The sequence below is a fragment of the Centrocercus urophasianus genome, unplaced genomic scaffold (genome assembly GCF_019232065.1).
Source record: "Centrocercus urophasianus isolate 14NV4802_14NV808 unplaced genomic scaffold, USGS_Curo_1.0 seq_14, whole genome shotgun sequence".
NCBI classification, from domain to species: domain Eukaryota; kingdom Metazoa; phylum Chordata; class Aves; order Galliformes; family Phasianidae; genus Centrocercus; species Centrocercus urophasianus.
The window spans coordinates 3692942-3720545 of record NW_024884586.1 but is presented as its reverse complement, the minus strand read 5'-3'; the positions used below and the strand labels follow the sequence as shown (position 1 = coordinate 3720545).

General features: G+C 43.0%; 1 protein-coding gene across 2 annotated transcripts in view; it reads left to right on the top strand.

The window, feature by feature from the left end:
* The first annotated feature begins 2999 nt into the window (after nucleotides 1–2999).
* TUB (TUB bipartite transcription factor) overlaps nucleotides 3000–27604 on the top strand; it is a 122478-nt gene continuing 97873 nt past the window's right edge. For both annotated transcript variants that reach the window (XM_042814996.1, XM_042814994.1), the window contains exon 1: nucleotides 3000–3083. In XM_042814996.1, the coding sequence (XP_042670930.1) occupies nucleotides 3028–3083 (56 nt within the window). In that variant the 5' untranslated portion in view covers nucleotides 3000–3027. The remainder of the gene's footprint in view (nucleotides 3084–27604) is intronic.

The following is a 27604-nucleotide window of genomic DNA, read 5'->3' as shown; positions in this document are numbered from 1 at the left end:
TGCTGAAGGCCTCTATAGCAGTCCATCAGCACAGCCTCGAGTTTTTGTATGCCATTTCCCACATTGAGATACTGTCAGGATGAGCAGGGGATGAAAAAAGCTAACAAGCCAGTACAGGGCTGCTGTAGCAATTAGGACTGTATAAATGGATAAGAGCAGCGTGCAGTCCTCTGTGGGACACTGACAGGCAGTGCATATACACATCTGCCCATTGTTTCTTGGTGGCTGTTGGGAAAGTCATAGTGCTGCAACTTCCTTTCTGTAAGATTTAATGATGCTGACTCCTCTGTAAGGTGCTTTGGGACTGTGGGATGAAGTTGTTTATTATATTGGAAAGAAGCTAAAATTGTAATGATTGTAGTAAGGAATCTTTAGAAGCACTATTAGCCTTTGAAAGAAAGATTAAATACAGAAATATGCTGGATACAATGGTTTGAGGCTCTTAACACTCTAAATGCTCAATTTTTCAGATAAAATTGTTAAGCCCAATTTGATGAGCTTTTGTTTTGGCATGTGAAAAACCAAACAGCAGCACCCCTCCTTCCTTAATTCCCCAATAGAAAATATACTATCTAGGGCACTGCTTTGTGGCGCCCCTGACGTAGGTGTGAGGTTTCTGGAGCCTCCCCTGCCCATCCCTGTGGTCTGTTGCCTCCTTATGGCTAGGTAAGGCATATGGATACAGTGTACCTTGCAGCCCCCCAAGAATGGTGTAGCATTTCTTCTCAGGTGCCTCTCGCTCATTTTAAGATAGCAGATGGGTACAGAGGTGTCCTCTTGGCTGTCACTGCTGACACACAGCACCTTGTGTTGCTCCAGGTCAAGCACTGCTAGCTGCAGAAGCAAGAAATGGTGCATACAAATGACTGAGGCTCTCAATTCCTACATGTGCCAGAAGAGAGACTGAGTAGCTCTAGACTGTCTACCTGCTGAGCACTGTCCCATCCAGACAGCAGCCCTGACGGCATAGACAAATCCCTTTGCGTCACTACGAATTAGCGGTGGAGGGAGTCATAATCTTATTGAAGAACTGCTTTGTCTGTGGATGGAAAGCAGTCAGAGCAGCGTGGAGTGACAGAGCCTGGAGGCCTGTGTTGGGGAGCACAGCCCCAGCCCTCCACTGGGCACACCGACCCAAGTTTTGGGTTTGTCTCAGCGCCCTTTCCTGTTAGACAGACACAGAGGTCTGTCTGTGCTTCAGAGCTCACCTGCTGGCTGTGCAGTACAAAGAGCACCACCTGCAGCTGCAGGGAGACGCGTCTCCTCTGAGAGGTGGTTGGTCATGGACACAGTGTTTTGCTGGGAAATTTTCTGTGCCCCAAATACGTGCTTCCACCTCATATTACTTCAAGAACACCCAACCTGAAGCTGTTCTCTGCTGGGTTTTTTGACTTGTTGAAGATGTTCAGCATCATCCAGTGACTCAGCAGGTAGTTTTCCACTCCTTTGCAGCATGGCATACACCAGCATGGAAGGTCAGGGACGCAGTCTCTCTGCCTCAGCTCTGTTGCCTGTTTAATGCCTGTGGTAATTTCAGTGTCTCAAGGCAGTGTTCTTGCTCAGTGTAGTACTTGCTCTGTCTGAGAGTGCAGTGGCAGTGAGCACCGGTGGGGAGCTGATGAAATGAGAAGCCTCTCACTGTTGGCTGTCAAAGAATACTCAGTGAAGGTTTGATATGGAGCGTGAAAAAGCTCTTAGACTGGTTCTATTAGCCTGCCAGGAAAGAGCTATGGGCTCAACCCATCGACCTTCTCAAAATAAAAACTGGAAATAAAAATACTTGTGGCAAATTTAAGGAGAAAGAGGGTTTAACATGAACTCAGTGAACTGAACAGTGAATGACTAAGTGTGTATACTATGTCTATGAATGCCTTTCAGCTTGAAACAGGTTCCGTGGTGCTGTGGCCAGTCCTTTCAGTCTGCTGCCCTCCACGCAGCTTTGAAGGAAAAGCATTCTGGACCTGGCTGTTTGTGACACCCGGGGAGCATTCCCCTTTATCTCTGGTGCTGCAAAACCATAATAGTGGGATGCAAAATGATGGCATCCTGACCACATGCAATCATAGAATCACAGAATGGCTTGTGTTGGAAGGGACCTCAACGATCATTTAGTTCCAACCCCATGCTGTGGGCAGGGTTGCCACCCACTAGGTCCGTCCCTGGAGGTGTTCAAGGCCAGATTGGATGGGGCCCTGGGCAGCCTGGTCTTGTATTAAATGGGGAGGTTGGTGGCCCTGCATGTGGCAGGGAGGTTGGAGATTCATGATCCTTGAGGTCCCTTCCAACCCTGGCCATTCTGTGATAGGTCAGACACTAGAGTGGTTTGCCCTGATATCAGCACAGAGTAGTTAAAATGGATGGAAATACTTGATCTGATTCTGAGAAAATCGCACATTAAAAAAAAAAAAACAGGCAGCTGGGGATGAGCATAGGAGAGGGCCATGCGTTGCGTCTCACACAGCCAGCCCCAGGGTTGGGGGCTTCTTCCTGCAGGGGCTGTGGTGAGTGAGAAAAGGCTGATTGCTGCCTGCCTGAAGGATCCTGCTGGAAAGACCCAGGGACGGCAGCGGGCTGGGAGATGGCTGATGTCAGCGCGATGGGCCCGTAGCTGTGGCAACCAGAATAAATAAAAAAAAAAAAAAAAAACCAGCGCCTGAAAAAAAGAAGCGTGTGCCGGAGCAGGAGACGTGCAAGCTGCCGCTCGCAAGCGCAGCTCCGCCGAATATCTCTTAAGCCGCTTAGCACCGCCGCTCCAGTTCGTTACCTGAGGCCCTCCTGCCTGCAGGCGGCCGAGAGCATCGTGGGACGGCGTCCGTCTCCGGGAGCTCCCCGCTCCTACCTGCGTCCCTCCTCTGCGCGGCAGTGGTTTGCTCCGTGCACGCACAACTCAACGCGAAGCAGGCGCTGGATTTTGGCCCCACTGCGCAAGGCCGGCGGCACCCGGCCTGCCTCCCTCCCAGCAGCGCGGAGCCCTGCCCGGTGCCTGCGGGAGGCCGGGGATGCTGGGCGTGCCGTAGCGAGCCGGAGATGGATGGAGTCGGCAGCAACAGGACCATGTCTTACAGCAGGTGGAGTTACAACAGGTACCGTCTATCCCAATTTTTGTTGTTGTTTGGGTAGTGCTTTGGCCCTACCGGGGTTATCTCCAGCTCAGTGTGCTCGTAGGGATGAACAGAATGATGCTCAGACTTGCAGAGAGGTGACCTCCAGTAGCTACGGCTCAGAGCTGGCACCTGGGTGCTTGCTGTGAATCCAAACTCGTGTTTGGGAAAGGATCGTGGCTGCACAGTGGCAGTGCCAAGCAGAGCTGCTGGGAAGGCTGCGTGTGGTCTGTGCACACAGAGCTGTGCCAGGTGTAGCGCTGAGGCAGGTGGCATATCTGTGCTGTGTTGTGTAGCCAGGTGTTCCTCCTCTCCTGGGGAACAATCCTTGCACCAGCAGGTTTGACTCTGTGTGATTCATGGTGGTGACTGACAGTTCCTCTGAGCTGGGTGAAAGGGAGCAAACTTGGTACTCTTTTTGTGTGTCTGTGTGTTACAGCTGAAATGGAGTCAGATGCATTGTTACCATCTGACTGAATCACTCCCGCAAGCCACCAAAATATTCTGAAGAAATGACCTTTGGAAGTGTTTTCTGGGCTTAAACCTGTATTCAGTGCCGCCCACAATCCCTGGTGTGGGGATTTATGGCTCGTGCATCCACCCAGAGAGTTGCACTTGTTTTCTGTGCATTGCCTCAGCAGAAATACGTACGGATTTCAGCCTCCAGCATGGTTTATTAGCAGCTAATTTCCGGTTTATGAAAACGTTCACAATAAATCCAAGCCATGCAAACCGATGGCTGTATAATACGTATTATTTTCAGTTGCCTGTGTTGGGAGGCTGAGGAATGAATTGTTGCTTTTCCCGACAGCTTTCCCTTGCTAAAAAAAATACTGCAAAGTTGTTCTCACACGTTGGCACTGTCCTCCCACACCCAGCTCATGCCCAGGTCCATGACAGGAGGAGGCAGTAACCTTTTTTCATCTGAACCCTGACTGCTGCTGCTTGTGATCAGAGCGCCATCAGTGCCTCTTCCTTGGCCTCACTAAACAGGGACAGAGCTGGGGGGATCTTTCTGTTGGCAGAAACACACTTCGGTAATAGTGAGCATTGGTTGTGATTGAATGACATCTGGAATCTCTCCTTTCTTAGACTTCTGTTTTTCTTGATGTTGCAACACATTGGTCTCAGGCTAGGAGGATGACATGCAGATTCTCCCTATATGGCACAGGAGAGGGGACTGCTACAATGGCAGTGCTGTCAACAGAAGCCACAATATGTCACATCTGTTCCTGGGGCAGATGGTTTGTGGTAGAGCATTTCAGGATTCTCCAGCAATGACTGGGCCCAAAGCTGAGGCAATTGGCAACAGTGCTTTGCTGTTGTGTAAGAGGTGGGCTCCTGTAAGCACAGCACACGGTTGGGGGGCTGGTACAGCCAGTCCTCCTGGTGTCCTGGTTAGGCAGTCTGAGCAATGACCTGTTAGTGCTGAGAACTGCAGTTACAGTTGTAATCATTAAGTTGAAAAAGATCCCAAAGACCATTTAGTCCAGCCATCCACCTACCATCAAACTGCCCACTAAAATGTGTCCCTAACATCTCCTCACTGAAATGTGTCCCTACATCTCCACAGTTCTTGAACCCCTCCAGGGATGACTCAACTGCCTCCTTGGGAGGCCCATTCCAATGCCTGGCCACTCTTTCAGAGAATAAATTCTTGTAGTTAATTGTAATTGGGGTGGGGTTAGGGTTAAGTAATTGTGTCAGGTGAAGAGATATACACAATATAAACAATTAGGAGAGACCAGATAAAAAATTTCACCTCAAGTTCTCTTTTCAGTATAGGAAAGTCAATGGATTTTTTTTTTTTTGCTTTTTTTTCTTGCTATTATTCCAATCCCCAAAGCTGTATCAGCGTGAGTGTGCAAGAGAAACAGGTACAGCACAAAAAATGCTCCTAATCAGTGAGTATGGCATCCCCATATCTCACTGTTATCTTCCTGAAGGCCAACACTATGTCAGGCATAACATAAGGTCTGTACCTTCCTCCCATCTCTGTGCTGTGATGATTTTCTCATCACTCTGAACCCCAATGGCTGAAAGCAGTGACCAGGCAGCAATTTGGACAAAAACTGTTGGTATTTCAAAGTGCTGGAAGCACTCAGGACTCCTGGTGGCAGCCTGCAAATTCCTGGCGTGAAATAATGCTGCTCTTATACCTCTGCTCTCAGTGAGATAGTATTTCCTGGACAGTTGCTACTCATTTCTATTCAGTATATGTTTCTCCTGAGTGAAAGCTCAGTGGGATGAACATGGGCCAACCATTCAGCATAGGTCTTACCTATGGAATCTTTTCTGTATAAAGTCTGTTTACAGCACTGTGCTAATACCCTTAGTTACCTTACAGTTGTTGCCTTCTGATGCCTACATTTGTTGCAAGAGGAACAATTAACAAATCATCTCATTGTGATTAATGGAGGTTTTCTCCACCAGCAATTGGAAGTACCTTTTAGTAAGCTTACTCCTGGTATGTTTCAACTCCTGAAGGCAGCTGAAGACTTTCTTCCGTTCATCTCTCTTTGCTCTATCCTGGATATCAGCATTGCTCATAGCTCCCTTTTGAAGCTGCTATTTCTGTTCTGCCTTTTTTTACCTTGTGTTGAAAAGCTGTTACTGTGTGTTTAGGTTGTGATGTTGAAGAGTTTCAATCTTAGATCTAATTTTTCAGGGCTTTCAGCTCCTCTACCTTGATCTTTTCTGGGACACGCTGTCCTCAAGGAGTAAATAGGAGATGTCCTATAAACTCCCATTCAAAAAGGCTTTCTTAAGGAAACTAATTCTTTGAAGTATCATCTCTGAAATCATGAAGCAGGTATGCCTCTTACCTCCCTGTGCTTGCTGTAGTGAGCATGCTTTGAATACAGGGAAGAGCAGAGCAGCTCCTCATTCTACTTGCAGCAGAGCCAGCTCAAGCCTCATCCACTGACCTGCTCCCAGAATCTGGAGGCATACGATGCCCTGAACTGCTCTTGACAGCACTTTCTGTGTTTGCTCTTCGGAGAAGGTAACGCATTTCTTAGAAGTTAGATAATATCCCTTTCTGTACAGTTTCCAGTACTGCTGCTCCTGCATCAAAGCCTGACTGTAGCTCCATTTCCAGTCCTCCTGACTCTTCAGGTCTTCTCAGGACCTAAATTCAGCAAGAATTTGTGTGCTCAGGAAGGAAGCTCAGTCTTTCCCCACAAATGAAGCAGGACTTGGCACCCAGTGGGTGAATGCTTGATGTTTCCTTGTCTTGAACACCACCACCCTTTTCTCCTCTGCCATCTTGTGTCCACACAGGTTTTTCTCCTGGACAAAGGTACCTTAATGGGTGCAGCCATTGGTCAAAGCACCTGATGGGACAAGAAGTGAAGTTCTACAGAATGAAAGAAGGGAGGAAATCCAGTAAGTCCCAAAATGAGAACAGAATAAAATGTCCACATAGCTGATTAACTTACATTTATCAAACAGTGTTGTACATTTAGTTTGCTGGAAATCTGGGATATTTTTAGTTGTTTTTCTTTTTTTTTTTTTTTTTTCCCTTTTCCACAGTGTTATAGTATCATTTACATAGGAGAAACTGGGGAAATTTATTTTCATCCACAAGTCAAAACACTATGGAGGATCTGCAGGCACGTTCACACACATCCTTCTTGGGTTGGATACTAGGAAAAATTTATTCTCAGAAAGAGTGGTAATACACTGGAATGGGCTGCCCAGGGAGGTGGTGGAGTTGTCATTCCTGGAGGTGCTCAGGAACCGTGCAGATGTGGCACTGAGGGATATGGGGTAGTGGGCATGGTGGGGATGGTTGCCAAAGCGGATGCAGGAGCCTGCAACTGATGGAAGACAGGCACAGGCTGTGGGTGGCATGGAGGAGTACACAGATGGCTTCTGTTTGCAGAGAAGAAGCTGGAGTTGTTTCTCCTGAACCTTGGCCTGAAAGATGTTGTTAATAACCATTTCATCCAATTGTAAGGATAATCTGATTGGAGGATGTTTGCTCAGGTACGCAATACAATGTTTTGCTAAGTAAGGAGAAATGAAATGGAAATGGTTAGCACTGGTGAGAGTGGGGGCAACAGGAGGTTATCCTTAACAGAGAAGTATGATGGAGGAAACTAGCAGACACTAAAGAAAAGGAGGAGTTTTTTTCAGGACAAATAAATGACTGAAGAAAAAACCATTATCCAAATGTTTCATGCAGCAGGGAAATATACGCACCGTCTGGGGAAAATGTTGAAGGCACAGGGAATAAATGTGTAGTATGTAAAGGACTGGGATTTCCAATTGAAAGAGCGGAGTGTTGAACTGGAGCCTGGAGTGGCTGTGTGCCAAAGCCAGTGATTAGTAGAACAGATCAGTGGGAGAATTTTAAGGATGGAGAGTAAAAACTCTGAGAGCTGATGGAAATTGATGGATGTCGAGGGGGGGAAACATTCCATTTTATAGTTGGTAACCTTAAGTTGGTAACTTTAAAGAGGAAAAACGTGATGGTCATGTACAAAATTGTTGTTTTTTTCTCTGAAACTTTTAGTTCTCCAAAGCCTTCAAAATATCCTTATGTTAGGTGATGAAACATACAGATGAGTGCATGATATACCTGTAGAATGAAGAAGTGTGTGAACTTTCAGATCTCCCTATGTATTTAGCTGTAATACTAGTACCAAGACAGAAATGTATTTTGGTCCCTCTGTTTTGGCAGCCTTGCAGGAACTTTCAAGTTGAAACTATTTTTAAAAAGGAATGCTATGAAAATGAATGTTTTACTTTCTTTGTGAAGTCATGGCATAAGCGGTATGGTCTCTAAATGTGAAGAGTAAAGGGCAGTGCAGCAAACTGCTTCAGCTTCAGGCTGACATCCCATTTCCTTCCTGCTTGGAGAGTTCATTAGCAAGCTCTCATTAACAAATTCAGTGAACATGAAGAGAAAAAATAGAAACAAAATGTACATATATTTTTACAACATGTTTGTAGGTGCCTATAAAACCTCTAAGGTTTCCTTCAGTTATATGCTTAAAACCCGCGTTCAGGATTTTTCTTGAGCCATGAAGATGACTCCAGCATTTCCTCAGGGTAATAAGGGCAATAGGTAGTCATAAATGAAATGTGAATGCTATGTGAAATGCCATAAGAAACACTGTTCTGGTATAATTTGGTAGGTTTTATTACTTCTCCTTCCCTCTTTTTGTATGTTCTGCGAGAGTGCTTTTTGATACCACAAAATATAAGGCAAGAAAAAGAAAACAGTCAGAAATTGTTATAACTTCTGTTAGCAGAAATCATTGTAACCTTTGCTAAGAAGTGGAGAATGTGGCTGGGAAAGGGAAAAGCTGTGATGTGTGCTGTGTTAGGAGTTACACTGATGGTAGCTCAATAACAGGGGTTTTTGAACATTCAAGGAGAGGGGAAATAAATAGGTCCATACAGGACTTGGTGAATGTATTATAGGGTCAATGAGGCATAGGGCCAATGAGCATCTTCACACAGCTTTGTCTGATGCACTAAAGATGAGGAAAGAATTCTGCAGTCTAAATTAGAAGGAAAGGAACAAGAGATAGACCATGCCTTAGTCTCAGAAAGTGAATTGGGATTTTTGAGTCAGGCCAAATCAGTAAACAGAGGCTGGGCTTGGAACCCCTGCACCTGAAAGAAGAGTTAGAAATGAGTCAGGAGATATTTTATCCCAAGAACAAGGAAACAGTGCTGAAGCCACTGATTAAAACAGAGACCACTGACAATGGCTAAGATGGAGGGGTCTCACAGGTGGTTACCAAATGGTGCCATACGCAGCAGTCAGGATGGCAGACATCCAAGAGCAGTATGGCAGGTTGGCTGGAGGAACAGTGACATCTGTTTTCCTCCAATTAGTCCGTTGGTTCTCTTACGTGTTGGTCATGTTACTCTGACCAACTGCTAGTCAAACGCCCAATTATTTGCTATCAGTTCCAATTCCTGCACCAGTTATGGGTTCCTAGAGAGACAGTGTGCAGCAAGAGTCTTTCAGTCATGCTTAGATATGATTAGTCCAGAGAAAGGGCTCTTCTGGTTTGGAAGTCTGGTTCACTTTGAAGTCTGGTGGTTTCGTGTACCAACAGCAGCATCCTCCCCCATTCTTTGCGTTTTGCTGTCTCTGAATGCAAACAGCTATGTTTTGCAGGATGGAGAAGTTCCTGGTAGCCCTTCGGGAAACTGATGGCATTGATATTAATGTTTAACTATTGATACAACCTTTGTTAATTTTGCATGCCTACTTAGACTCACTCCTGTCTTCACAGAGTTTACGGACAATCCTTCAAAACATATTTATTGAAGTTAAATTTTGCCCAAATGAAAATTCTGTCCAAAAATCCCATAGAAACATTTTCTGTGGAGACTCCTGCTGTGCTTCTTGTGTTCTTTTTATGTACGATCATGCAGGTTTTCATAGAGCTGTCACCTAGAATTCCACCAGAAGACAGGGAACTTGCATGGCCACTGTTGGTCCTCTGTAGCAGGGATGGAAGTCAAGGTGCTTCTTGGATAGCTGGGGCTGCTGTGCTTCTCTGAGAGTCTGCACAGGGAAGCTCCAGTTCCTAATAGTAAAGCTCTGTTTCTACTTTATTCCTCTCTTGATTTTTAAGTAACTATTTTTTCTTTCTCCCATGTGAGGTATAATTGAAGAACAGCTGTATGGGCCTTCCCAAGTTAAATTTGCTGCTTCAAGATAACTTAGTGAAACTTGGATTTCATAAGGGGATCAAACAGTTATGATCTGATTTTCAGCATTTACTTATCTGTATCATGAAACAGTGCATTCAGACCTTAACTAACTTTTTGGAAGGCACAGATAAATTTAAAGGAGGAAATAAAGAGAATGACCAGTAGGCAAATCAGTAGCTATTGATTATTAAGCAGCTGCTTGGTCTCACTACAGAGCAAGTGAGTTGGCTTTTATGCACATGCAAAGTACTGTTAGCTCCCAAGAATGATGTATGTCGTCAGTGGATTTAGATGGTTTAATTGGCTCTAAATGAACCTCAAAAGAGCAAATAGCTTGCTCAATGCAGATTTCTGAGGATGAAGTCTTCTAAATAATACAGAGTTTATAGTCTTGTCTTGCTAGAGATGAGTGAGTAATAGGTAAATACTGAGATGGAGCTGAGCAGCAGTGGGACTGGATCTGGATCCCAACATGTGGTGTGAAAAAAGGCTTGTAAGGTACTCAGGGTGACTGCTTGCATGGCACACCATGCTTGAAACAGCTCTGGATTTTAATCCAGGCTACAGCAGATGTTTGTACCGAAACAAACACAGTCTTGGAAGAAGGCTGTAGTTTGCTTCCTAGTTGTGTTCTTCGGTGAACGTAAACGTATTATCACCTTTTTCCAGTAACCACATATCTGCCCTCTTGACCCTGAAGTTTCGCTCCTTTCATCTACCTGTGCCTACCTGTGCGACCTGCTGTAGGGAACCTGCTTTGGCAGGGGGGTTGGACTCGATGATCTCTGGAGGTCCCTTCCAACCCCTACAATTCTGTGATTCTGTGATCTTGAACGCACACCACATAAGCTACATTTTCTCTCTTGCATGTCTTATTTTAATTCTCTTCTACCTAGCAACCCCTTAAATGTATTAATTAATGGAGATTTTGAAATTCAATTTGGGCCACTGACGCGGGAAGCACAGGAGCCACTCTGGGCTATGAACCCCAGCTGAGGCCAAAGCCTGTTAAGTCCCTCCTTGCAACCCTTCTGTTCTGCTGCTAATCACTATAAGAGGATTACCTTGAAGCAAGGGATGTTGGATACTACAGTCAAAGATGTTCATGTCAGTTGCTGGGCTATTTTCATTCATGCATTTGCAAACATAAAATGATTTAAAAAAAAACAAACAAACCAAACAACAGGTGAACTGAGTCAAGTCAGTGTAGTCTTGCTTAGAATATATCTACCAAGAAAGGGAACTGTGGACCAAAAAACAAGAAGTGGCCTTAAATTGGAACTGAGTTGATGTTCCAGAGTTGATATAAGCCAGAGCTTTTGCTCCCATTGTCCTCTTGTTTTTGGAAGAGTATATTATTGTACAGACATTGTTTGTTTCCTCATATGAAAAATAAGCAACCATAGTACTATACTGCTATATTTGTTGCTGTCTAAATTGCACTGTCTGTGAAGATTCATTGCTTCCACAGTCTCCTGGCGCAAGCAACACCAATATAGCTCTTTCTGTTCATGATTTCTGGAGCTCCTAGAGCAGATCTTCAGCCTGACGGCAGGGATTATTAAATAAATCATCTTAAATATGATATCATTAAATGCAGATACTCCGTCTCTTGCTTGGGAAGCAAAGCGGGAAGGCAGAGACATTCTCCCAGTATGTATCATCTCCTTGGGCATCAGCTATGGGCTGCCTGTAAGGCAAAGTGAAACACCAGCAGTGCTGTGCTGCAGTGGAAATTGGTCTAGCAAGCATCTTTCTAGGCAGACTGGGGCTCGGAGTGTCCAGACTGAACATGATTGTGCCACTGCATGCAGTTGAAGCTTAGATGTGGTGACCAAACTCTGTTTTGTTCAGTATGGCATCCTTACCAATGTGTCATCTGTATGCATTGCATTCGTTCACTGGAAAGTTTATATGGACTGGTTGTTTTTTTTTTAAATGCAGTTAAGGTGATATGTCTGCAAAACCAGAAGCATTTGTTCTTCTTACCCGCTGCAGCGATGCTTTTTTGTTGTGCTGATTGTGCTGTAGTTTTGCTAACACAATGCCAGTAAGATGCTGAATTAAAAGCCAAATGTAAGAATGGTGTATGTTGGGACATTAGAGGAAGCCATGCATTTATCTTTGACTCAGCCTGAGTCTCCTGTGTTGACAACTGTCTTTCTAGTACAAATGCCTCTTTCACTTAGCTTGCAGCCCATAACCCTGTGGGATTGTCTGTGTGATTGGAAATACGAGCCTGAGTCCCTCTTCTGTGAATTTTGTGCATCATGCCAAGAACAATATTGCAGAGATGATTAGTTTACCAATTACCTTCTTAGATGGTTTTGTCCAGACTTTGCCCCCAAGAACAGCTGCCACTATTTTTGTGTTTTTATTATTTCTATGTGTTGAACAGTGCCTCCAGTAGTGGTATGATGTTGCAGCAGAGCCATTTGCAGGTCTCTGACTTCCTTACCATGTGACTGTGTGGCTCTGGGCAGCCTGGTCTGGTGGTTGGCAACCGTGCACATGGCAGGGGGGTTGAAATTAGATGATCACTGTGGTCCTTTTCAACCCAGGCCATTCCATGATTCTATGATTGCTCATTTTCTACAGCTACCCCTTCTGAATTTACTTTTTTTGCTGTTGTCTTGGTCATGGTGCAGCCAAATAACAAATTCTGAATTCTGTGTACAGTAAATGGAATAATGTATATCAGAGTTGAAAACAAACAATTTTTTTCTTACTAAGTAAGTTTTCTTTTCCATTCTTGTGTAGGTAGTTGGAAAGGGAGGGTAGGTGACTTAGATAAGAATAGGCAAGGAGGGAGGGGGTGATACAACTCATTACGTAGCAGAGAACAATATAGGAGCCCTTTTATAATCCCTTTCTGAAGCATCCAAGATTCAGGCTTTTAAGGTGGTGTAGATATCATGTGAAAAATATTCTAATATTACCTGGCTTCTGTCCATGTGTACCATCAGCATCTATCTGCAGAAGACAGATGCATGTCTGTAAGTTATTTGATTTTATTAAGTTAGAGATAATTGAAAAATCCATCCCTGTACAATGAAATATTCAAGTAGGTACTAAAATTCCACTGACTGTGACAGTGAGGCTGTTCTTAAATGCTTGTTCAGCTCAGTTAAGGTTCACCTTTGCTTGAACTTCGTGCACAACTTTGTGCTTTGCCACTCAGCTCTGCTGGAAAAGGTGAGAGAAGAGCAAAGGTGCCAGGGGGACGTCTCACCACAGCTTTTCTGATTCATTTAAATTCAGGCTGACATTTAACTGCAGCTTCGTGCTTCCCACCTTGGCCCCAGATGTGCTTACAAGCGCTGGAGGCTCCAATTCGTGGAAACTTCTGGCAGGCACCTGAGGCCATCCCAAATTGTATTTGTAATATCTTTCACAAATTAAAGAATGATGATGAGCATTAAGCTTTTCCCCCTTACTGAAAAGGAGGCAGAAATAAGAACGAAAAAAGGAGAGTACTAAAAAGCCATATGAATATAAATGAATATTATGACTATACAATTGTATAGCTTTCTATTTGGCTTTCCTCGAATGTAAATCAGATTATATCACATCTAATAGGTTTCCACAACATGATTTGGAATTGTCAAAAGCCACAGTTGTAGTTGGCTTCACACACAGTACATTTGTTAGCTCCTCTACCTGTGGGGCTCACATGGTAGAGCATTACCATTCTGGGGAAGATGGTAAGGAACAGAAGTAGTGATTGAACTGCAGTGACCAATTCCTGTTATCTGCTCCCTCTTTGAGCTGTTATGTCCTGGATTCACACTCCAAAAAGAAAAATACTCTCATCATATAAAACAGAACATTGCTGAAGAGACAAGAAGCATTACTGTATTTTAGGGACTTCTGTTGCTGATGTTGCTCTCCATCGTGATCTAGCTGTACAGACTGAAGAGCCTGTGATGTGCTGCTGAGAGGCCTTGGGCTCTGGTCACACCCTCTGCTAAATTTATATATGTTTGCATGTTTATTTTGGGGGGTATTTTAACCACTGTTGACTGTAAGACTAAACTTTACACACTGTCTCTTCACTGCAGCTATGCTCTCAGCACAATTCAAACTGGGGGTGCAGGTACCTGTGTGAGGAACTTGTCCCTCCAGAGCTGGATGGGACCTGAGAGCAAGCTGAACTCCTTTCAGGTTGGAGAGATGCCTGCTGGTGGTCATGCATGTGCAGCCTGCATCTTGCCCTCTTTGCCCAACCTCCCCCTCTGGAGGAATACAAGGGTGCGTCAAAGAAGCATCAGGGAAATGATGGCTGTATTGCCTGAAGGTGATTCAGTAAGAGTTTGGTTTCCAGTTGACTGATGTTTTGCATTAGAAGTCGTGTCAGCTGCCAAAAAAATCCACTTACAGCTTTGTAGCTTCTTGCTACAAAGGAGGCAGAAGGGATGCTATGGCAAACGCAGCAAACAAGTAAAGCCTGGGAGATGCTTATCCCAGGAGAGCATTTGTCAGCATGTATGAGAGTAAATAAAAACAAGAGAGCCTCTATAAGCTGAAATCAAGCCAGTCTACAGACCATTAATGGTGTTTGCTGCTAATTGCACTTGGGAGCATGCCTGTTCAGGAAATCCCAAGGAGCATCTCATGTGCTGCCAGCAGAGAGGCATTGGGGGGAGGCTGTGGTACCTAAAGGGAGAACAGCAGAACTCTGTGGAGAAGCAACTGGCCTTGTGCAGGGCTGGGGAGAAACTGGCAGTGATGGCTAAGCAGGCAGTAGAGCCTTGCTGCTTCACTGACTTCTTGAAATGCTGTTGAGAGGAGGGAGCTTGGATTCTCCTCTTCTGGTATGAGAGCAGAGGCTTGAGTGAAGATGTGGACATCTCACTTGCCCAGGCATGGAAAGAGTATTTCTTATCAGACATCAGAAGGTGAAAAGTCTCTAGAATTGGATGTTTCCAAATAAGTTCCCTCTGTGATGCTCCCTGTGAGCTGTCAGCGTGGTCTGGGCTATCTCTACCATCCTGCACGTCCTGTAGCTGTGAATTATATACCTCTGATGAGATTCTTCTGATGTCCTCTGGGTATCCTAGAAAACTTTCAGGCCCACTGGATGAATATTTTTGTCCAAAATCATATTCTCATCCTTCAGTCTGAAAAGGTTTTAGTGCAGAAAGAAATACATGAAGATTAGGAAGATGCTTTGTTTTCTTCCAACTACTTCAAGCCCCATCCTTTTTATTCCTCTTCTGTCCTACTTCATTGTCTGGCCTTTTCTTACTGGTTTTTACTGTTGTTTCATTTTTGGCAATGGACAGTCAGGAAAAACAGGCATTGTTATTTTGTGTCTCAGCAGTGGACAAGGCTGGGGACAGTGAAGGTAGACCACAGCTGTGTGCTTGGTTTAGCTCCTGGCTGAGCTGTCATGTGGAGGAGTCATTTGCCTTCTGAATCAAATCTGTGCTGTCTCACTAGTGTATTAGCTGACAGTTGGCCAGAGCAATGTGAGCTGTTTTGTTGAGGTATTAATCATATTTTGAAGCAGCATTTCCTTGTGGTGGTTGTGGAGTGAGTGCAGCTTGGCAGCACTGAACGCTTTGCTTGTGCAACAGTGGAGTAGCAGCCAGGCAGCACCATACTTGGGAATATTTCCATTGCAATGGGTGCGAGAGTGTGGTTGTCTGTGTTGATAGGGCTCAAAAAAGCCACTTTGTGTTTGCTGTCTCCTGTTACTGGGGTACGTGGGGGCTGAGGGGAGTCAATTGTCTGGGCATACCTCATTTTTTAAGTTTAAACTGAATTAGTAAGACTTCTTAGTGGCAACTAACCGACAGCGTGATGCTGGTGCTATGTGCCATAGGTTGCACAAGCTCTGCAGGCAAGGCAGCCTTTGGTGGAAGGAAGCGTCTCTTAGCTCTTGAGATTGTGCTGGTCACATTGTTTGCTTCCTTCTTATGCTGTATGTGCTGTTAGACATGGGAAACTTGTTTTCAGGTGCCCTCTTTTGCAGAAAATGGTAAACTGTGTATGCATAGCAGGGCTCTTTCTTTGTAAATGCTAGTCTTTGGATAGTTTCTCTGCTCCAAGGGAATGTGGTCTCTGTCAGTACAGAAGGGCTTACTCTCAAAAAGAAGTATCAGCTGGAAGGTTTGTGGAAGATGAGCTGCTTTTAACTCATGTTTTCCCTTCCAAAGTAAAGCATGAACAGATAAGGCATTGGTAATAGGCTGCCATGCAAAGCAAGCAGCGGTGTAGATGCCATTCATGTCATTCATACTCATTGTGAAAACATTTGTCATCAAAGGGGAGTGGGAATAGGGGCTCTCCTCCCAAATGGGCTATTAGTGCATTTGGGTTAGGTAGCTCCCCTGCCTCAAACTCCACGCAGGTTCTCTTCTTCCCCACTTGCCATTATGTACCATGTTCAGCTGCCTTGATGGGTGTACAAGGCACCATTCCTTCATACTTTTGATGACAACAATTTTAAAGCTCTATTTAGTTGAATAACTGTACCTTATTTGTACTTGCTGACTGAAGACAGTCATCGCAAAGCACTGCATTCGTCTGGAAATTGGATCTCGTCTCCTGGAGCCTGCACTGTGAGAAATGCAGTCTGTGTCTTTGGCAACTTGCTGGGCTAGAAGAGCCAGCCCAACCCTCAGCATGTGTCACAGCTGTCACTGACACTGCTCAGCACTTCCCTGTTAGCAAACAGGACAGCAGAAAGCGGACAATCCTTTCACTTGCCAGCGATCACAAAGCTTTGGTGAAGCCAATCCTGGGCAGTTTTCCTATATGTTCCCCTTTTTGGGGCTATTCTATGTGGAAGCCCCACAGCTGCTGTCATCGGCAGGACTAAGTGTTACTCCAAAGTGCTAAATCATACAGCACTGAGTACCTATGGCAAAAAATAGCTTTATGCAGATTGCAGTTACTGAAGGGAAGATGAATTCCCCGAGGCTCTTGTAGGAGGGGGAATAAAAAGTCTTTTTGTCCAACTATGTCACATTTATGCAGTCATGTCAAAGCATGACGGTGTGCTGCTTCTGCTTTTTGGAGGGCTCTGGATTAATTGCTGTTCTTTTGAGGACAAAGTATGTGAAAGACACAGCGATTGATGACATAGCAGGCCTTCCCCTCCTCCCTGGAGGCCAAGCTTTCAGGAGCGAAAAGGAGAAGGCTGCTAGCATGGTGGTGATATTTCTTCCTGAGACCTGCTATATTGAGAAACATTCTGCTCTGCACAAAAGGAAGCACGGTGGAAAAAATATTGAACAGAGAGCAAATTCTTCATGAAGAAGAATGAGCTTCTTCCCATGTTGCATCAGTGATGTCTCCCAAAAAGCAGTCATGCTGCAAGCAAAGGATGTTGCGTACAAAACACTGAAGGGTCTCTATGTGGCCATGTTACAGGGATGCATATTATGCTGAGATACAATTTCTTTCCTGGCCAGACATTTCAAAATATTTTTCTTTCATTACGTGGACTAGTGATACTGCTTTCATCTGGGATGGACAAAGGCAAACTATCTGTCTTTGGCTTAGCAAACAGATCTTCCAGCAGAAGATTTTACCTTTTAACTTGCAGTTTTTGGGGGCAGCTCTCCATGCCTGGCAGCTGTTCTGCTCCACAGCAGTGCTGTTCAGTGCATCCCAGGCTTGGCCAGAGGCGGTTGCCCTGACAATTCACTGCTGATGAATCAGAGTTGTTGCCTAGGCAACTGCCTTCAGCTCTAACTGGAAAATGATGAGTTAAGGCCATGTCTTAAAACTCCAAGGCCTCCATCACACTGGAGGCTCTACTAAGCCTTAATCTTTACAGGCATGTGCTGGAAAGATGCAGGCTGGGGACAGCATGGGAGAATGCAGTGTAGCTGGGAAACAGCAGGTGATGCAGCACAGCAAGCTCTAAAGTGAAAAATTCTGTGCTGGACAGAGAAACCTATTATAAATTCAGGCAGTACTTGGTTACTTGATGGAGAGGAGAATGGTGAGGAACAGCCAGGCCTGGCTGATGGCTGCCTGCTACTCTAGTGGTCTGTCACCAAGTTTCTCAGTATGAAACTTCCCATGTTGCAGTTTGTGCCTGTTGCCCCTTATTACAGTGCTGTACATCTCCAAATTAATCCAATCCAGTGGCTTGGCTCCTGCCCTTTAGTATTATAAACAGTGATGAGATCCCCTCTGAGCTTTCTCTTCTCCAAATGGAAGAGTTCCAGATGCATCTCTTGAATCTATGGCTATGGTGATGTAGCAGTGGGGACTGCTGCAATCTCTACTGGGGAAGCTAGGGATTATGGTGTAAAATGGAGGGCAGAGAAGCTGGTTGAAGCCAGAGCAGGAGGGAGTCCAAGTTTAACTTTTAGAAGGACTTCCTCAGTCCTATCTGTCAGCAAGGGATCTCCTAGGCCAAAAAAAATAGATGTGTAATGAAGGGTATTACACAAAGCAAACGTTGTGTGATGAATTCAACAGAATATGTTTTGTGTGTTGGAAAGAACGATTTGATGCATAGGGCTGCAAAGAAAGGAACTGTTACTTTTTAAGAAGCTGAGCTGGCTGCTGAGTGGAAATCGTAAGCCTTCATCATGATCTGTCTCAATAAGCACAAAGTATCTGACTGCATCTATGTCTGTCCTCAACATTTGTGTTGAAAATCTGGGTGGCAGACAAATGTAAGCCTGAAAAGAGTCATAACAATTTTCTTATAAGCCTGAAAAGAGAGTCATAACAATTTAGAAATGGCCAGTCCTTGGGAATTTAAGGTAGTTAGAAGGTTTTTCGATTTGTTTTCCAACATTGCTGGGACTGTTGCTTCTGTCTAGCTTTCCTTGGAAGTCTGGGTTCTGAACATATGAGTGCTGCAGATATTAACATAACTCCAAGATGTATTTAAGTTTCTTCTCTACAATGCTGACTTTTACAAACTGGTGTATATAATACAAAATCCATCCACTGCTAACCACAGCAGTAAATTGCCTGCTGCAGTGCAGACAGATGAAGTACTTTTTTCATAAACATACAGAAATGGTCACACAAGGCCTCTGAGGGAGGAGAGCTTTTTCTTGCAGTGCTTCTGCCATCAACAACCTTGACAGGTCTCATTTCCTGCTGAAATTGAAACGTTTCCTGGGAATAGATTAATTACTGCTAATAGTCTTGACAGAGCACTGTCAAAATGACTTGTTTTGATTTATATGGAGTTCAGAATGCAAGTCAAAATGACTTGCTGGTGCTTGAAATAAGATTCTTTGGAGTCCTAAGTTTAGTGCTTCCAATTCTTTAAAATCAGTTCCTAGATGAACTGGAATTTCTGACATGAAGAATTGTTCCCAATCAGTTTCAGCTTACAGTTTTCTTTCCTCTTTACATTATATGTCAATTGTATTTATCCAAGTCACATATAAAAGAAAAATTTTATTCTTAACATGACGATTGTTAATATTTATCCTTATGCTTTTGTAAAATATCTGTATGAATTTACAGTTGGCCATATAGCTCTGGATTTCAAGACTTACGTATACTGGATATTTCAATTGGTGTTGAGGACTGATGAAATGTTATTTTTTAACACATATTGGGGACAAAAATTATCACCCTTTTCTTGATCACGTCTACTGAAACTCTTTGAGGCCCCTCCTATGAGTATGTTATGCATGAGATGCTGAGGAAGGCTTTCATTCCTCTTACCAGATCCATGAAATCCTAACCCCCTCATTTTTCTTTAGGAAAAATATGTGATGACAGTCCTTCTAAAATGCACTGTTGACTACTTCATTAGGAAAACGCAGCCAGCTGTGGCACAAATCCCAGCACGGCTGTAGCTCCATCTTGTATTGTGAGAGGGTTGTGGCTTATGAAAGCAAAATAAATGAGGGCTCCTTTCTTGCACAGCATTATGGTTTCTCCCTATCCTGGAAATGTAACATGGAGGTGTGTTGGATCAGTAATCTGTGAGCTCGGATCACCTAGTGTGAAAGAAATTTAGAGGACGGCTGTGAGGTGCCTGCACATCAGAATCTCTTATGTTTACAGTCTAGAGTTACTTGACATTTTGCAACAGTGTGTGTGTGTGCTCTGCAGACACAGACAAATATCAGATTTTTAAAAAGGCAAAGTGGAAAAGCAAATGCTTTGTCTGGTTGGAGTGAGCCAAAGGAAGAGCATTGTTTGCTCCCCCAGGGCATTTTATGATGATTTGCCTTAGGCTTCCCAGCAAAAACCGCAGAAGCACCTGGCTGTTGTTTATTTTTTTGTAAATCTCCATGAGAAATAAGAATTACTTATGTCAACATTTCAGTTTAACTGCAAACAAGATTTATTCAGCAGCTTACCAACACTCGCCTTTTTAGGCTTCCATATGTGGGATCTTTGCATCTGTCTAAATATCCCAATTTGTCTGTGGTCTGACTGTGAAGCTCACACAGTGTGTGGAGACTTCTTCTAAGGGCAGCTGAAGAAGTTAAGCTCCTGTCTGTACAAATACATTTTAAAATATCAGTGTGGCTCACAGTCGAGAACTGGGAGCACAACAGAGCAGATATTTTACCAACATTTTGCCTGATATTTAGCATGTGGGAGAATGTGTCCAAACTTGCTTTCCTGCTGGCATGGAATGCACGAAGGAGCTGTTTTGGACCACCTTTACAAATACCCTGAAACCACATTCTGTGCTGAGAATTGCTAATGCTGGAGAAGAAAATGTGGTGCCAATTGTCTGTTGAAAGTCTTGTGATGCCATACTGAAATACTATACTGAAATATCCATGTTTTGAAACTCTTTATGTCTTCAAGTCCTCCCATAATGCTCCAGATTAAAGTAGAAAAAAGTCATTTATTCTTGTAGTTGAAATAAACAGCATTTGTCCGAACAGACAGAATGCACTGCCAGAAAGTTTTTAGCTGGAGCATTTGCCGCTCTTTCCAGCAGACTTTGGTTTCATGATGCAGTCACGAGGCAGCTGAAGGAACCAGTTAGAAAACAACGATGCAGCTCAGTGCATGTATGTGTTTATGGCATTCCTGTCTGTAAAGCCCACTGAACTTCTGGTGAGGGAAAACAAGGAAGAGCTTCTTTGGGGCCAAAAAGTGCCAGTCTTCTTGTCGGCACTGAACCCATACCCTGGCACTTGGAAAGGTTGTAATGTTACATTTGTTTTTTTTTGGGGACTCCTCTGTTAAAACAACTTACTGTCCAATCTTCAGCTTGAGAAGCTGAAGGGAAGTTTCATTTCTAATTTGTTTCCCGTGGTGGTTTAAGACATTAATACTTGTATACAGGTACTTGTTTTCAAATAATTGAAAACAAATAATTAACTGATTTCATCTCTTCTTGTTAAAAAATAAAACCCCAGGGATGAGTAGCTTTTCTGTTTCCTCCCATTTTTAGTGTCTTCTTAAGTCTCAAATTCATTTCTGGTGCAAGAAATGGAAGGCATCAAATGAAGCTGATGTGATAACATGGTCAAACATAAGCAGAAGGAAATAGATTTTTGCACAGCAGGCAACAGATGTGTAGCTCCTTGTCATGAAAAGCTGTGGATGCCAGAGGTTTTATACGGATTCAAGGGTTTGATTCAGGGAATGCCCTTAACTGAGGATCCTTGAAGACTGGAGGAAGTAGGATACTTTTTTTTTTAAGGATTATGATATTTTTCTCCAAGTGCCAGTACATGGTTGCACACAGGATACTGAGCCATGTGGACCCTTGGTCTGGGGCCGCACAACTGTTGTGCTGTTCTCACTGTTTCACACTTTACACTGTTCGTGTTTCCATGGCTTTCGTGGAAACAGAGAAACACCCCAGAGATTGGTGCTTCTAGCATTTGCTGATGTAATCCCTTTGAGGTGAAAAGAGCTGTATGAATAAACATAAGTCATGTTCTAACCAAGTACATGAGGCAGTGAAATGGCTTAGAGACCAATACATGTGAATGGCATTCACACAGCAGTTTTCTTGCAGCAATCCAGACTTCAAGAAAGGAAACGCTGTTTCCCATAAAATTGCCACTGAAATTATTGTTGGAACTGTTGAGAATCCTACCTGGGAATATGCATGTAAACAATAATACATAAATAAGTCAATTCTTCAGACATGAAGAGCCAGTAAATGAGTTGGAGAAGATACATGAAAGCTACGGACAGCAAAAGATTCAGCAGTGCCAGGTAAAGCATCTCTGTTCTGGCTCCTTGTTTTTCGCAGTTGTTTGTATTTTGAAATCCTTCCATGTGTTCTACTCCCAGTGTCAGCCTTGAGCTCTTGTTGATATCTAATCATGAAGTGTGTTTGCTTACCAGAGAAGGTTGTGGAGTCTCCTTCCTTGGAGATCTTCAAAAGCTGTCTGGATGTGGTCCTGGGCAATCTGCTCTGGGTCTCCCCGCTTGAGCAAAAGGTTGGACCAGATGGCTTCTGGAGAGGTCCTTTCCAACCTCGACAATTCTGTGATTCTGTGAACTAGCAAACTTTCTGCAGAAGCTGCTTTTTTACTGAGAAGTATGTGGGCTACGCTGTCCCTAACAGTGGAAGTCATGTTGAATATAACAGAAAAAAAGAGGGGAATGCATCATAGTGTGGGTAATTTTGCAGAGGGGAAAGATGTTTGCTTTTTCAGATTGATCTCTTTAAGTACGACTCTTAGAGGAGGACCAAATCCTGCTCTCTTCAAAGGAACAGGCGTGATTTGTGGCCTGGAATGGTGGAAAGTACTTTGAGAAGATGTTAGGATCTCCAGTGTTAAACACTAGCTAAAAGACTGAATACTGTGCATCCAGAATAGAAAGCAGGATTGTGATGTGTTGAAAGCACTGGACAGAAAGAGAAACAGTGCTGGATGAAAGAAGCTGGAAAAAGAAATATCACTTGACAGATCTTCTGGAACCTGGTATGTGAGGATCTCAACCCATCTCAATCCATCATCAGAGAGCTCTTACAGGGGATGGGTGGGGAAGGGGTTGGAGTGAAAACAAGCCCCAAAACAGCAAAAACATGGATTGTCTTGCTTTGTGTTTAAAAGCCAGGAGAAAATAGTGTAATGTTTTCCTATTCAGAGTTTTAAAACACAGTGAGAAGTCATCCTGAGCTGCTCCAGTTTGGCACAGCGAGCTCTGCAGCGGTTGCCACAGCTAAAACTGCATGGATTGTATGCTGGCTGAAATGTATTTATTTTTAATCTGAAGGCAGTCTGACAGTGTTGCAGGTTGCCCAGAGAGGTTGTGGGGTCTCTATCTTTGAAAATACTCAAAACATGGCCTTGGACAACCTGCTGCAACAGCTTCTGCTGGACAGAAGGAGTCGAACTAGGTGATCTCCGGGGGTACTACATACCTGGGGATCCAAGCTCAGTAACAAGCAATATGAATGGTAATTTTTAGTATGGTATTATCCTTCATCACATCTCAGTGTGTGAAGTAAAATTATTTTGTACCTGTGTCTATCAGATAAGGCTCTCAGAATAATGGCACATTTAGGAGCAGCTGGTTCGCTCACTGCCTCTGCTTCTGTTGCTTCAGCTCAAGAAATGCCTAATATTAATGAGCCTGTTATAGCAAACTGCTCCTAGCCTAGACTTAGATACATTATTTTTAACAGTGCTCTTATCTGTGCTTTTACTATTTAACATTTTAATTCTATTCTGGGCAAGAAATAGCTGTGGGATTGAATTCTGTTGCTTTTTGCACTATAGGAACATCCACGCTAAAAGATTTCTGCAATGGATCCATGCTCTGGGGAGGGGGACAGAAAATAAGAACTGCAAATATATGTGAGCACAGAGAGTATTTGCATGTGGCTCCCTGGGAATATGAGAAAAACATCCAGAATTATTTCTTCCATCATTGTCATGCCACAGCTGTTTTCTCAGAGGCCATAAATGAACACCCTGGTGATTCTCGAGCCATTTCTCTTTCACCTCTCGTCTCTGATGCAAGCAGGCATAGAGCTAGCAAGGACTCTGCTTCAGGCTTGATCCAGCAATGTGATTTTTCCCTTCAGTCTTTGCTGCTGTTGCAGGTGAGGTTACCTCCTCCAGGAAGGCAGTAGGTTATTAGTGTTGCAGAATCACTGCCAGCAAATAGTTGAAATGCCTCTCTCTGGAATAATTCAAGACAAAAGCTATGGGGCCAGCAGAATTACAGGTCAAGAAATCCTGCCTTTAGTAAGGAGGCCATTTTCCTACCTGCTGTTAAGTCGATTGAAGCAAAAAGGCTAATTTTTGGAAGGCTGCTGAGCCATGTAACGTTGCTTTATTTTGCTTTTACATTTCAACACTAATATTTATTTGTTGAAGGTTCATTTGCTGTTTTCAAACAATGCCTATATTTCAAATATATTAACGATTTGAGTAACTCACTTATTACATTCAAGAAATTGAATAACTCCTGTATGATTAGTTGCAGTAGCCTAGTCCCATGGCATTAAAAAATAAAAAATAAACCTAATTTCCGAGTTGTCTTTACATGTGTCAGCAGCCAGTCCTACTTTAATGCTGAATTATTTCCTACATGAGATTTGGAAATATTTCTGTGGTCAGTGCTATATCTTCATGTACTTACACGGTAATACTGAGGAATCATCTGTCAAATATATCAGCTAAGGATTCCTAACTTCTAAGTGGTTCTTATTATATAAGGCATCCTCAAGATAAGAAAGTGCTAGAGACAATAGCATATGCTTGCTCCAAAGTAAACCCATGTTGGTACAGAATTTGAGTGCTGTAACCGTGTCTGGCAGTAGCTTTATAGTGTTCATATGGTGCCAGTAAAAGAAGAAATTCAAGAGGCTCTCCGGCTTTTCCCTTGGGGCTGCCTACAAAATCAGCCCAGATGCTGACATCCCCTGCATCATCCAGGACCATCGGGTTCTTGAATTTGGTTTTGCCACTTGTTTCTTTGCTGTTAGCTTTTATTTTAGTTTAATGTTTTTCCGATGCTGAGTTTAGGCTTACAATCTGGGTGCTTTGAAAATAGATCCTTTGGAAAAAACTAAGCTAAGTTTTCTTTTACCCTGTTGAGGTACCACATTTACATAGCAAGATAAGCTGCCAGGCTGTGCGGTACAGCAAGTGAGAAATGTAGAACAGGGAGTTGGCAGCATGCTGCACCAAGGCAGAGAAGAGTTGAGGGGCTAATCAGGCCTATGGGAGAATGAACAAACCCTCCTAGAGATCAGAGGAGTAGTGCAGAGCTTGCTGCTGTGCAGAAAGGCATTGTGTGCACTAAAACAAGGACTGGAATTAACGACAAGGCTGGGCAAGGTGAATGTTTTATGTAAGATTTTCTATTGTATCTTTCCTGTTGCTGTCTTCCCTACTTTCTTCTATAGGCACAATTGACTACTTGAAGTCTTGATCTGAATGAGGAGGGCAGGATGAATGGATAGTTGCAATGAGTCATAAAATGAAGCAAGAGGAGCTGTACTTTAGTATTTTCCTGAAAGAACTTTTACATATTATACCACAACAGAGCTCCTGTAATTCAGAAAACAAACGTAAGAAGATACTAGATGACAGTTTTTGTGGTTGTAAAGAAAGTCTTCTATAGTTTAGCATGTGCCATCTTTCTTACTCCTCCCATGTTCCTTCCCTACTATTGTTATGGCGTTTGAATCTCTTATAAAAAAAACATGTACATTCCAAGATGTAGCCTGAAAGAGTTTTTATAACTTGGCCAAAGTAATATGAAAGCAGTTATGTCCATGCAGAATACTGGAACCAAATCCAACGCTTGTTTTTGTGTTGAGCAAATTTTATGTTGCCTGTAATCTGTTTAGACTACTGAACAGTCAGACAAATTCAACTGATGGAAACTTAGGCTCCTTTTCTTGGTGGGTGATACCACATGAGCAGATGTTAGGCGCTTGGAACAATGCTATTGAAAGGAAGTTGTCACTGCTGTTTACCATCCATTTATCAAAAGGTATGTGCTATGCTGACTTCAGAAGGGGTACTGTGGCCCGCTGTCATGCATGTTTTTTCTGTGGATAATCCTATTTATATTATAACCTTAATTGGGTTTGAAACGGAACCTTAGTGTGCTTTGTAACATGTAGATACAGGAAAGGGAGGGACTTTCTCAACTCATGGGACATATACCAGAGGCAAGTTCATAACAGCAGATCAACATCTGTAGGCTAGATAGCTGATAGAGGAGTCCAGGGGAAAGACGAGCAGAAGTCTGAAGGATTGCTACCTAGAGGCAGATGGTGGGAAAGGATCTGAGTCATTCTCTGAAAGGTGTAATACAGGAGTGTTTAGAAACAAAAACAGTAATGGAAGCCAAGACCACAAACATAGCAAGGTTGATAGTGCTGATGACAACCATGGGATCAAGTAAGATAAAAGACAAAGTAAGATGAAGATGAAGTAATTTTTTAAGTGACTTGACAAGTATAAAGGTATCAGATATTTTTGCTGGAGATCTACTGAAAAAAGTAAAAGCTGTAGTGTAGTGATGAGTCTGAATTTGAAATAACCATCTCTTCAGAAAGCCAGTATGATGAGAATTTTAATTAAATTCACGTTAAAGTGTCTTTCAAATTTGGGAAGCAATGATGAAATCAGCATTATTAACACTTCACTTTTTTGGGAACACATTTTGTGTTGGAAAAGAGAGGGGGAAAAAAAGGAGTAATCACTCAGTTCATGTTTTTAGAAACACAGTTAGAAGTAAGTATATCTTCCCCACAATATAAGAATGACCATAAATCTGTATTTTGAATATAAATTATACATCTACATTACATTTATATTCCATTTACATCTGTGCAAAGTTAGATTATTAATTCTAAAGATCTGAGGATTTTTTTTTTCTAAGATTTTGTTATCCAAAACTAGACTTTGAAATAAAAAGGTTGTGAATATTCATTACATCACTATGGAGCTGAGAGTCATTTTAAAGGATACAACAAAAGTTAAGGGTTTTTTATTTAGTGATGTAGATATGTATGTGTATTCTCACAGAAGTGACCTACTGTCTTGATGCCATATGACTGATGTACAATTCAGGTGAAGTTCTTAGCCACCTGAGAGCAAAGCTCTGATTCTCACGTGTTATTTCTGGCAGCTGAGAGCCTTTCACCAAGTGAGCAGGCAGAGGGGACTGGGAAGGCTCTTCTGTCCGATGGGAAATCAGTGAAATATGTGGAACGTGACAATTAAATGTAATGAATGCAATGTTTCCGTAAGGGAAAAGTGGGGAGGTACCCAAGACTAGCGTGTCCCAACAACACAAAGAGGCACGGGCATTGTTATGAAGAAGACTGGCTCTTGACCATTCAAGACCATCCCTGCTTCTTTTCTGATGGTAATAACCCTTTGTGTCTTGTAGTGCTTAGTTCAAGTAATTACCCATATGAAATAGCAAACTGCATATTTGCATTTTTTCCATCAGCTCAGAAAGCTTAAACAAGCACTTGGACAGCTTCATGAGTAAAGCATCACTGCTCAGTTCTGTTTGTGACTGTGCAGTGTTTGTGACTGCCAATGGGTCAGTGGTTATTGTCTATCATTGCTCACTCTCTTCTTATGGGGAACAGTGTGTGCTGCTTCATTTACATAAAATGTTGTGGACATTTATGGAAATTACCTATTTTTAGTGGCAAAGGAACTATTTTTTAGTCACGTTCAACAAATCTGGTCCGATAAAGGCATCATTTACTTGAATTTGATAGTAATGAGAATAATACAAATTCAAAGTAAAGTTATCTTTTGTTTTGTTTTCTTAGCTATAAATCTTATGTGCACTAGGCATTCTCTAGTGGATTGAAGCATGAGGAACTGAAACTTATCTGTTTGTGCTCAAACTGGGGGATCAATACAGATACCACAATTTCTGAAATACAGCTGATATCACCAGGC